This window comes from Enhydra lutris, unplaced genomic scaffold, assembly GCF_002288905.1.
Source record: "Enhydra lutris kenyoni isolate GAN:26980312 unplaced genomic scaffold, ASM228890v2 scaffoldscaffold24, whole genome shotgun sequence".
In the NCBI taxonomy this organism is placed as follows: Eukaryota; Metazoa; Chordata; class Mammalia; order Carnivora; family Mustelidae; genus Enhydra; species Enhydra lutris.
Genome location: NW_019154108.1, coordinates 1,376,619 through 1,387,822, shown reverse-complemented (window position 1 = coordinate 1,387,822; position 11,204 = coordinate 1,376,619). Strand labels below are relative to the sequence as shown.

The 11,204-nt window shown below is 55.8% G+C and overlaps 2 protein-coding genes across 2 annotated transcripts in view; one reads left to right on the top strand and one right to left on the bottom strand.

Annotated features, from left to right (window-relative positions):
* The window catches only part of LOC111150876 (NME/NM23 family member 7), a 272,144-nt gene extending 265,152 nt beyond the window's left edge, over nt 1-6,992 (top strand). Inside the window, exon 12 of the mRNA XM_022508544.1 lies at nt 6,874-6,992. Within this exon, the coding sequence (XP_022364252.1) occupies nt 6,874-6,912 (39 nt within the window). The 3' untranslated portion in view covers nt 6,913-6,992. The remainder of the gene's footprint in view (nt 1-6,873) is intronic.
* LOC111150877 (ATPase Na+/K+ transporting subunit beta 1) overlaps nt 6,974-11,204 on the bottom strand; it is a 23,186-nt gene continuing 18,955 nt past the window's right edge. Inside the window, exons 5-6 of the mRNA XM_022508545.1 lie at nt 9,504-9,584; nt 6,974-8,410 (exon numbers count right to left, since the gene is read on the bottom strand). Of these exons, the coding sequence (XP_022364253.1) occupies nt 8,147-8,410; nt 9,504-9,584 (345 nt within the window). The 3' untranslated portion in view covers nt 6,974-8,146. The remainder of the gene's footprint in view (nt 8,411-9,503; nt 9,585-11,204) is intronic.

Genomic DNA, 11,204 nt, shown 5'->3' with positions numbered 1-11,204 from the left:
CAATTATCATATGATCTCTCTGATTGACTTATTTCGCTCAGCATAATACCCTCTAGTTCCATCCACATTGTCGCAAATGGCAAGATTTCATTTCTTTTGATGGCTGCATAGTATTCCATTGTATATATATACCACATCTTCTTTATCCATTCGTCTGTTGATGGGCATCTAGGTTCTTTCCATAGTTTGGCTGTTGTGGACATTGCTGCTATAAACTTTCGGGTGCACGTGCCCCTTCAGATCACTACGTTTGTATCTTTATGGTAAACACCCAGTCCTGTGATTGCTGGGTGGTAGGGTAGCTCTATTTTCAACTTTTTGAGGAACCTCCATGCTGTTTTCCAGAGTGACTGCACCAGTTTGCATTCCTACCAACAGGGTAGGAGGGTCCCCTTTCTCAGCATTCTCGCCAACATCTGTCGTTTCCTGACTTGTTAATTTTAGCCATTCTGACTGGTGTGAGGTGGGATCTCACTGTGATTTTGATTTGTATTTTCACAACAAGCCTGTGTAATAAGTATTATTAGATTATAGATATGAAATCTGAGAAACAGTTGTGATGTGACTTCCTCAAGGTCATCCAGCCTAGAAATGGCAAGGCCAGGGTTCAGACTCTAACAAGCAGGCTCCACCCCTCGTGGGAGCCTTACCCAGCCCAGGCAGAGCCCTGGGCATTAGACAGAGCTATGTGCCCTTACGCAAAGAGTTAGCTCTAAATGCTGACACTCCGGCTCATCCAACCGGAAAAGGAGACTAATTTCTAGTGTGTAAAGTCAGTTGTAAGGATTACACATGATAAACTGTTAAAGCACATGTCACAAGGACTCCGTTTTTTGGAAGAAAAAGGGAAATTTACAATGTAAATATTGAACAGCTATCCATAGCTCATACTCCTTTATGGTAGCTCTCAGAGTGTACTTTTTTAATCATTGGAAGTAGGGAGGAAAACGGAAAAGAAGTGACAAACGTCTGTTCATATTTTTAGAGTTTTTGAGGGGTTGAGGAGTGACTAGCTACAACCAAAACCACCTTCAAGGCAGAAGAGGCCAGATAATGAGTCATGAAGCCCAATTTTAGAATGAACTTCTAGAAAGGACTCTTGTGTCTTCAGTTATATTAGAAAAGAAAAATAAAGGTATATATTTTCAGTAAAGAGAAAGGTCAGTGCTACTCTAGGACGGGTTAAGGAAGAATTACATTCCGCTTTAAAGAAAGACTTGTTCTTCTTAGTGGCCAACAGGCAGTAAGAAAATCACGTGGGCTTTAAAAGAGAGCTCTGAGCACACTAGGTTTACAGAATTCCTGAAATATGCAGCTGTCTTAGTGGGAAATTTTCATTTTGTCTTAAAACATTTAAAACATGGCCTCTGCACCTGTGGAGAAAGAAGGTAAAGCTGCGTGAAGGAGAGACTCTGATGACTTAGTTCGTGTCACGGCTTGAGGCTTGCGAATGGAGCCGTGGGCTACATCCGAGCCCAAGGCCTTCCTGCGCTCTGTGGCTGCCCTAGGAGGCAGCAGTAGCCGCTCTTCTCGGAAGGCTGGATCTTCCCTCTGAACCCAGCCTTCAGCTACCGCCTCCTTCCCCGCAGGGGCCCACTTCCCAGGGCTCTGTTTGGGGAGCAGAAAATAGGTGGTGGCTTGGAGAGAAAGACTAAAGAGGGAAAGGGAGCCCAGCCACAGTTCAGGCAGGGTTGAGTCTCCTGTGCGTGGCCTCTGCTCCTCCTCACCCTTGCCCCAGGACTTCAGCTCGCAGTCCTGGCCTCTCTTCCTCTCCAGGCAAGCCTTCCAGATCCCATCTTCCGTGGCCTCCCTTGCACCTCCCCGACCCGCCCGCTCTCACCAGAGGTCTGTCCATTGCTTGTTTTCAAAGCAGCCCTTTCTGCCAGTTTCCACTCAGCCGGTAGGAAAACCATGCAGGAGTGGCCCTAGCGTAGCAGCCCGTGGCTAGAAACAGAACGGGTTCAGAATGGAGTGTAGGGCCCCTTGTTCAGAAACTATTAAGAGGAGCACCTGGGTGGTTCAGCCTATTAAATGTCTGCCTTCGGCTCAGGTCATGATCCCAGAGTCCTGGGATTGAGCTTGTGTTGGGCTCCCTGCTCAGCGGGGAGGCTGCTTCTCCCTCTGCCCCTCACCTCACTCGTGCTTTCTCTCTCTCACTCTCTCTCTAATAAATAAAATCTAAAAAAACCCAAAAAACAAAAAAAGTTAACAACAACAAAAATCTATTAAGACTCTCAAGAGGGAGACAGTGGAAAGAACATGAAACCAGGCATGGCCCTTCCAGCACGTGGCCCTGTGCAGTGGCCCAGGTCGCACACCTGCAAACCCATCTCTGGAGAGAAGGGGCTGAAGTGAGTAGAGAGTTTTCTACTGATCTGGCTGGTATATTTGAAAATCAGTATGTATGTCAGTCAAATTCAGATTGACTGGATTTTATCTGAAAACCTGCCTTGTATGGTAGCCACAGTGCAAATGTTCTGATTTGGTGCCTGAACTCCATGGCAGTGAGGGAGATGAATTCTGTAAACATTCAAACATACCTGCACTCCTACATAAAAGGAAAAAAAATAACTCCACAGGTATTTTGGACGCCAGCCAACCTTAAGAACCACTGGAGAACACGTGGCTGCACTTCCCCCAAAGCACCTGACTCAGTTGTCCGTGAAGAGCCTGGGCCTCTGTAGCAGACTCCGATAGAAAGCCGTAGGTAGTAATTGCCCAAAGGGATTTCAGACCAGCTCCGTGTTCTAGAAGTTACGTGGAGGCGTGCAGGACAGGACTAGAATCACTAGCCTCGAGACCCACTTTTGCTACGCACTATTCAGGGCAAAAATGGTCCCTTGGAAGCAATTTTAGAAGATTTATATTTATTTGAATTCCATTGCTAGAGAGTTTTCCGTCATGGAGATGCACGGTCATGGGCAAATGCAGAGTCCCCTCCAGAGGAGATGGAGAGCCAAGAGGCTTCCCGTTGTAGGTAAAGACTCAGATTCTGGTCCTGCGGACTCAGCGCGTGCTCCGGCTCCCTGCCCGCGGGAGTGGCGGCCCCTGGCCTCAGGATCCTGGTCTGTGTGCAGGTGGGGGGCGCTTCACGGCGCTGTGGCGAGAGGCGAGGCTTGTGCACGCATCAGACCGCGCTGTGGAGGACTGAGCGCGTGTGCGCGTCTGTTCCTAACTCGGAGGGGGAGGGGGGGAGCCGAGCCTCAGGCTGACGTCGCAGGTCGCGTCAGCGCCGCGGTCCTGCAGGCGGCTGGAGTCGCTGTCCCTTCATCGGCGTGAACCGCGGCTCGTCCTCATCGTTAACCCGTTTTGGGTGTCAGTGGCTTGTGTCCTGCGGCAGTGTACTGTTTCCACTTGCACCTTAGCACACGGGAGCGGCTAGACGGGGGTGCGCGGGTTTCCCTCTTCCGGGGATTCGAGATTTCCGAGGACCGGGGCTCACGCGTCCCTCCTGGACGGGTGCGCTTGGTGGGTTAGTGACAGGGACGGTCGCAGGTGGAGGGGAAGGAAATCGAGTACCGAGAAGAGAACGGGGCCGGCCACTTAAGACACTCGGGAATGGGAAGACAACGTTGCAGAGCAGGGACCGCGTCCTGCCCGGCCCCTCCCTGGGGTCCGCACGGCTCGGTCCGCGCTGGGCGCAGAAGCGGCTCCAGGCAAACCGCGAATGACAGGAGAGAAGGGGCGGCTCTAGGCGAAGCCTCCTGCAGGCACGGGCTTCTCAGGTCGCGTTCCCTGTGGTAGAACCTGGCGTGCCCGTCAGCCTTATCAGTGCCCTTACTCCAGGCAGAGTCACCCGACCCTGCCACCCTGGCCATTGTGGAACCGCTGCCCCTTACCCAAGGCCCGGCTCCTCCTCCCGTTCCCGGGGACGGCCCCACGCAGCTCCAGGGCCTCCCAGTTTAATGGCTGCAAGTCCCTAGAAGTGTAGGGTGCGGAAGGGCCACCTTTCGCAGGGATCAAGTATTTGATTCCTGGAGCACGTGGGGCGAAGGACCAGCGGGTGACTGTGTCAGGCCTGGGCCGGCGAGTACGCAGGACCCACTCAGCCCGCAGTGGCCCTGTCCCAGCAGGAGCAACGAGGCCTCTGCTTGGGAAGGTGGCCCTCGTCACCCTGCGGCCGGGGCCCGACGTGCAAAGACCCGGGTCCCGAAGGCTCTGTGGAGTCAGCCGCGGTTGCCGTGTCGCAGGTTTACCGCAGCGTGGGATGCACCGCATCAGGCGAGCCAGTGCCGCCCCACAACACTTAGCACATCTCAGAGGGGACCGAGGCCGGCCGTGTCTGGGAGATCAGCACACTCCAGACGGAGCTGGACAGCCGCCGTGGTCTGACCCCTCCTGCCACACAGGTGGGCGCGGGCACCGGCAGCTCCCTCCTTCCTGTCCGCTGGCCCTTGGGGACCGGCGACAGCGCCTGTTACTGCGAGCTTCCGCACGGAGGAGATGAGGGAGCCGCGCGTCGTCCCTGTTGACTCTGAAACGCAGAGCACTTCACTCGTCACAATTGCTCTTAAATGTCCTTGGATGGTCCCCCCCCCGTCCCCCTCCCCCCTCCCCCTCCCCCCGTAGTCCTGAGGTCCTCAGCCCTGAAGTTCAGAGTTAGCGGGTCCTCCGAGGGCCAGACGCACAGTGACAGGGAAGTGGCATGAACCCTTTAGGGAGCCAGGAGCGGAGCGGTCATTGGCCTTTGAAAGATTCCAATAACTGGATTTTTGTCCCTGATTACTGATGATGTTTTTAATTTGGAGCTGGAGCTGCTCCCTCTGGGAATAAGGGAGCCGCCAGGGCATATGCTATTGTTCTAAAATAGAGTTCAGATTAGATTTTGCCCAAACAGGTACAGAACTGGGAAAACTTGGCTTCTGTTAATGCTATACTTTTGGCAAAATATTCCTAGATTCTTGCTGGCCGTGTTTCCCTTCCGTGAGTTTTACCGTATCCAAGTACCACCTGAGTACTATTTTGCTTAAAACCCATTCAGTTATACTTGAGTAAATTTGTTTTACTCCCATAATTGCAAAACTAGTATTACTTGTCCTAAATTGAGGGTAATAAAATAAATACAGTAAAGACAAAGGTTATTAAATCTAGCTAGGTAGTAATGCTTGCCACAGGTTCTGGGCCCAAGGCCTATATCCCTGTCCTTGAAAGGCAGATTACCCTGGGTGAAGACAGGCTAGCACTGCGCCGAAACTTGCCTTCCTGGAATGTGATGGATTGAAAAAGAAAGAAGAAGATCCTTTTTCCTCGGCTCAGTAATCATTCTAATGCCTTTGGTTCTAAGTGGGACTGGGCCTACCTTTGAAAGACACTGCCTTTGAGAAACTCATTCCTTTATATTCAGTGTGAGGAATTGAGTACTGGAACTTGTGTGAAAACTTCTCTGTAGGATGTGAGGGCGTGGAAGGCACCGTCCCTGTACCCCAAAAGTGTGTCATCTAATAAGGGATGGACTAAACTGGTGAGCTGAGAAGAGACAGAACCCACGAGTGCACAGAGGTCGTGGCCTGAACACGCAGTGTATTTTGTTCAAGAAGGCGCGCTGCGGAGGGAGGACAGGTCTGAGCATTCTTGTCACCCACGGGTCTGTCCCCAGCAGGCAGTCAGCAACACCTACCGAGTCAGGGAATACAACCCCCAGCCCAGTCACCCGGCGGGGATGTCACCGTACGGTTCGCGGGCGGGTGGGGACTGGCTCGGGGAGGCAAGATTTGGGCGGAATCTTGAGGTGACTGCGTGCACGCCCACGCACGCGGGCTCAGACAGGACACGTGAGGGCACCGGATTGAGTGTAAGGTCGTGACCTTAGCCTAAAAACAGCAAAATACCTCCCCAGCCCCAGCATGTGTCCCCAGACCTAAAGACATCTCTCTCCTTGTCCTATAAAGTCGCCAGCTTTCAGCCGGGTAGACACCCTAGAAAATGAGTTGTTGGAGCAAGAGAAACGTCTTCTCTTGCAGGAGCGACACCTCCTGTTTCTAGGCGCGTGGGTGCGGCGCCGGCTTTGCTGGGGCGGCCGCGGGGTCTCCCCGCGAACGCGGGCTCCCCGGACCGCCGCGGCCACCTGTGCGCCGCTTCCACAGCCCCGCGTGCTGGCTCTGCCCTCGTTAAAGGGAATCCCAGCTCCTCCGGTGCTGACCTGCCGTCGCACGGTTTGCTGGTCTGGAGACCGCCCCGTCTCCGGGGATGCGTTTCCAGAATAAACCAGACGAGCAGCTCGGCGGGCTCGCGGGGCGGGAGCGGGAAGAGCCGCTGCCCTGGGTCCGCTCTGCCGCCCCACACGGGACGCGGGCCTCGGCGGCTGTGGCTCCGCGGCTGGGCGAGGGGGAGGCCTCACCCCAGAGGGATCTGTCGGGGGCGCCGAGGGCCGGGAGGCTCTGCTCGGGCTCCGGCTGCGCAGCCTTCGCGACAGGCCTCGGCTTCCAGCACCGGGATGCCGCAGTCTAGCGTGGCCCTTTCCCACGTGGGCTCGGGGATCCCGGCCCGCACGCACTCGCGCCGGTGCTCAGAAAGCTCACGGTCCGCCTCCACGCGAAGGCTGAGGTTTCGGTAGGAACCGCGAACCACAGGCAAGGTACAACCTTAACGGACCATCCCTCAAACCTAACCTGGTGTGTTAACTGAATCGCAGACGCCCCGGTGAAGCACTAGCAGGGGCCAAAGCTGCGCGTCTGCTGAAGTAAGCACAGTCCGCACCACAGAATCCTTTTAAACTTCACCTTTGAACCAAAACCTCATGGAGTCCCTGCCTCGGATGAACCTAGTTGTCTCTTTGCGGAAGGGGTGTGCTCTGAACTCAGCTCCGGGCCTCTCCAGTGCAAAAGGCCGAATTTCCAGTGAACTAACGAACTCCTTCATGTGTCTGTGATGCAGGTCCAGTACTTCTTCAAGATCCTGGACAACTCGGAGTAGAGAAAAGCAAAGAAGTCACAGCCGGAGCCATAGGACAAGAGTGAGTCACGCACGTGCGGAATGTGTTCATTCTTTTATTGTCCATTGTTGAACCTGACCGCATACAAGATCTAGAAGAGCACTGTACTCCTGGCAATTATTGTACATGTTGGAACATGGATTTTGCAGACAACATTTAACACCAGTCTAGGGGGTACTGCGTTGCTTTTTATAAAGTCCAAAATAAAGATTTATTTTCAAACAAGTGACTTTGGTTTATTTCATACATTACACTTTTTCTTGCAGAAAAAAATAAAATTGTACAACTGCATAAATATAAAATTCTTCCACCATGAAAATGGTTAAAACATTCATAAAGACACAGCACCAGCATGTGATGCCTCCAGAGAAAGGAAAAAAGGAAAATAAAAGAAAATGTAAAGCAAAAGAATTAGGCCCGTCACCAGCCCCAGTGACAGGCGATCCAGATCTCATACACAGCTGATCGTACTGGAGGACAAGGGAAGAGAGGTCAAGACGGCATTCGATACAAAGCACAACGCAACCCATCACCTTTCTGTGTTTTTCTGTCGTGTCACTTAAAATTTAAAGGGCAGTTCCCCCATGACAGCCCACCCCCACCCCCAGCCCCAGCCCCAGGAAAAAAACAAAACAAAACAAAAAGTAAAGACCCAACACCACGGGAAAAGACTATGGAGTGTGTTAAAAATGCTCATGGATGGGCCATTAGTTTTTGAAAGAGCCAAACCAAAAAGAAAAAAAAAAGTACCATGCCAGTTTTATTCCCATTGAATATTTACACCTTGGACAGCAAACCTTGCTCACATACAGTAGAAAACAGATGCGATAAACATGGCTTGAGAAATGACCAGAGTGTGCACCTACAGAACTGTACATCACATCAGATCCACAAGGCAGCAATACTCAGGGGCCGGAAACACTGCTTACTACGAGTCAGTTATGGAATCATAATTTACAGTAAAAATGGGCACGTCCCAAGGCTCAATTTTTATTTTTTTCTTTTGTCATTTACAGTAGAATAAATATTTTGTTGCTATTGCTACACTTTAAATTTACATTCTAACCTATTAAATGCAGAAAGCTAGTGTAAAGCATATAGATTAAGTGTAGGTCCCATACGTATGACAGTTTGTTCAAGACTAGTAGGTTTTTGTTTTTTTGTATCTTTTTTTTAACTTTTTAAATGGCTAGTGGGAAAGATCTGTGCTTGTGATCAGCTCTTAACTTCAATTTTTACATCAAAGCGTCCCTGAAAACGGTCTTTCTCACTGTACCCAATGTTCTCACCGTACGCCTTACACTCGATGCGGATTTCAGTGTCCATGGTGAGGTTGGTGAACTGCACGGCCAGCAGCGGCTGCAGGTACTTGGGCTGGAGCAGCTTGCCGTAGTAGGGGTAATACTGCAGAGGAAAGCCGGGGTAGCCGCCCAGGCCAAAATACTCCACGTTCCCAACTTTATCCTTGTCTTCGTCTCGCTGAAAACCAGAGAGAGAGGAGATTTTAGCGGCTGGCAGCCTGGGTCACTTCCCGAGGGACCACCGAGGCTCTCGATCCCACCAGACCGCCTGCGCACCGCCGCTGCTGCAGGAGACCGTCCACCCCCCACACGGCCGCTTGGAGCGCCTCCGGAGGCAGCTGCACGCCGGCCACGGGAGGACGCATGCTGGTCCCTCCCTGGCCGCCGTGGGAAGTGGTCATCAGAGGAAACTCTTCACGTGACACAGGTGAAGGACAGCAAAGGTCAACCAAGCATTTCCCCAAAGCCAGCACATCCAGAAAGGCACCTGCCACTGAAAGTCAAACCCACTGGTGCTGGGCCCCTGGGTGGGCCTCGGGCGACATTCCCCCCGGATGTCTAACTACTTGCCTCTCCTTTCCTTGCGTCCATTTCACTGCTTGGCATGTGCGTAAAACACACCGTGTAGGGATTCCCTTTAGTCGGCCCTCTCCTAAACAATCCGTTAGGATCCTATTTTTAGGTCTAAAGGGAACACGTACTACCTTATCTTTCATTATTTCTTATTTTTGAAAGAAAAGCCAAAAACTGGGGCACCTGGGTGGCTCAGTCATTAAGGCTCTGCCTTCAGCTCCCGTCATGATCCCAGAGTCCTGGGATCGAGCCCCACATGGGGCTCCCTGCTCGGCGGGAAGCCTGCTTGTCCCTCCCCCCCCCCCCCCCGCTTGCCACGACACCTCTCGTGGACTCTTTCAAATAAATAACAACAACAACAAAAAACTTTAAATTAAAAAAAATTAAAAGAAAAGCCAAAAACACATTTTTCAACGTGAACTTGTCAAAAAGGGGGGGGGGGGCGGCCTTAAATCCTGAACACGCCAGGCGGCTACAGAAGCATGTGTGGCTGGCGTTCACCTCAGTTCCGGAAACCGATACTCCTGCTAAGGCGGTTTCGTGCTCGGTGGAGGAAGGACGTGTGGTTTCGCTGCTCACGTCTTCGTCCCGAGACGTTCTGGCCGCGGAGCCACGTGCCTGCTGGCCCCGGTCAAGTTTTCCCTCTAACGGCAGCGTCGCGCACACGCGCCCCCCCGGCCCGGGCCGCGGCCCCTCACCTTGCCCGTGCACTGGACCGGCAGGACGTAGGGGCTGTACTTGAGCGCCGGGTAGGCCTCCAGGGACTCGTTCTTGGGAGGCTGCAAAGAAGAGCGCACGGTCAGTCCGTCCGCCACGGTCCCCGTCCCGCGCACGAAGCGCGTGTGTAGCATCCACAGGCCCCGCTGCTCGCGGAAACGCAACCCCAGTAACCACACACTCGAGGGTGCGAGAACCAACGACCCCCTACCCGTCCGCGCTGGGACCTGGCCCGGCACCCCGGGGAGCACGGACCCGAGAGCGGGAACGTGAGCGCCGGCGCGGCCCTTCTCGCGGGCTGCGGTGCGACCGTCGGAAGGACGAGTCGTGGACGTTTCCGTCCCACAAAACCCGGACTTGCTTCCGCGAACCGCATCCTCCGCCCTCACGCGGGGCTCGAGCAGCTTTTCTTCTGGGCCCGAGTCTCGGCAGAGCTGCGGCCGCGCGGGCAGCACCGCAGCTCCGGGAACGGGTCCGACGCGCGGGCAGGTCGGGCTGGCGACGGCCCCAGGACAGCGGCCGCGCTCCGGAAGGTGCCGCTTTCTTGGGGCCTCGGGGGCCCCTGCGGCGCCGGCTCAAGTGCACCGGGAAGGGCACGACGGGCACCGCCGCCCGCGGACACGGCCCCTGCGCGTGCGAGTCCCGTCGGGGAACCGCAGTCCGCCCCGAGAAGCGCCCGCGCTGCAGCACGCGAGGTGGCCGTGCGGGGCCCCTAGACGGTTCCAGCGGCCGCAGGTGGATCCTCGAAGACGGGAGACGATGCTCACCGCCGGCATCTGTCCTCGGGGGGGGGAGGGAGACCAGCCGCCGGGGGTGCGGGACGCCACAGCCGGGAAGGAAGTGATCCGGCGACACCGGGCGGGGCCGAGGGGGGTCCGGGGTGAGGACTCGGAGGCGGGACGTCAGCCGGCGGAGCCACGGGAGAAGGACCGGGAAGCGCGAGGGGCTGAGCGCGTCACTCGGCGGATGCGGGAAGGGACGGGAACCCGCAGGACCACTCCTGGGGGGCAGGCGGGGGACGGTCCGAGGAGGAAACACCGTCACCAGCGAGGGACTCAGCGGAGACCGGACCATCGTCCTCCGAGTGACCGGCGGTCCCGCCATCCTCCTCCGTCGGACCCTAATCCCGCGGCCAGCAGGGCCTTCCTGGCGAGGGCGGCTGTCGCCTGCCCGTGGGGTCCCCGTCCGCCCGCACGCCCGGCTCGGCCTCGGGTTCCGGGACGGGGTCAGGCCTGCGCCGGCTCAGCTGGAACTTCTGGCCGCAGCGCCGGGTCTCCGGGTCACAAGCGCTGGGAGCCGAGCGGGGCGCCCGCAGATGGTGAACCCAAGAGCCGGTTCCGGGGAGATGCCGAGCTCGGGGGACCGTGCGGTCCGCCCCGTCACCACGGAAGACGCGACGGCTGTGTCGCGGGGGGGGGGGGGGGGGGGGGCTCGGGGAGGAGGATGGCGGCTCTACCCCCGCCGGAGGACCCGGACGCGGCTCCGCGGAAGCAGCGGGGGCAGCAGCGCACGTTCCCTCCTCGCGTCACTCCCCGCGCAGCAGAGCGCGGAGGACGACGAGCGGCCGTCGGACAAGCGGCCGTCGGACAAGCGGCCGCCGGACAAGCCGCCGCCGGACAAGCGGCCGTCGGACAAGCGGCCGCCGGACAAGCCGCCGCCGGACAAGCCGCCGCCGGACAAGC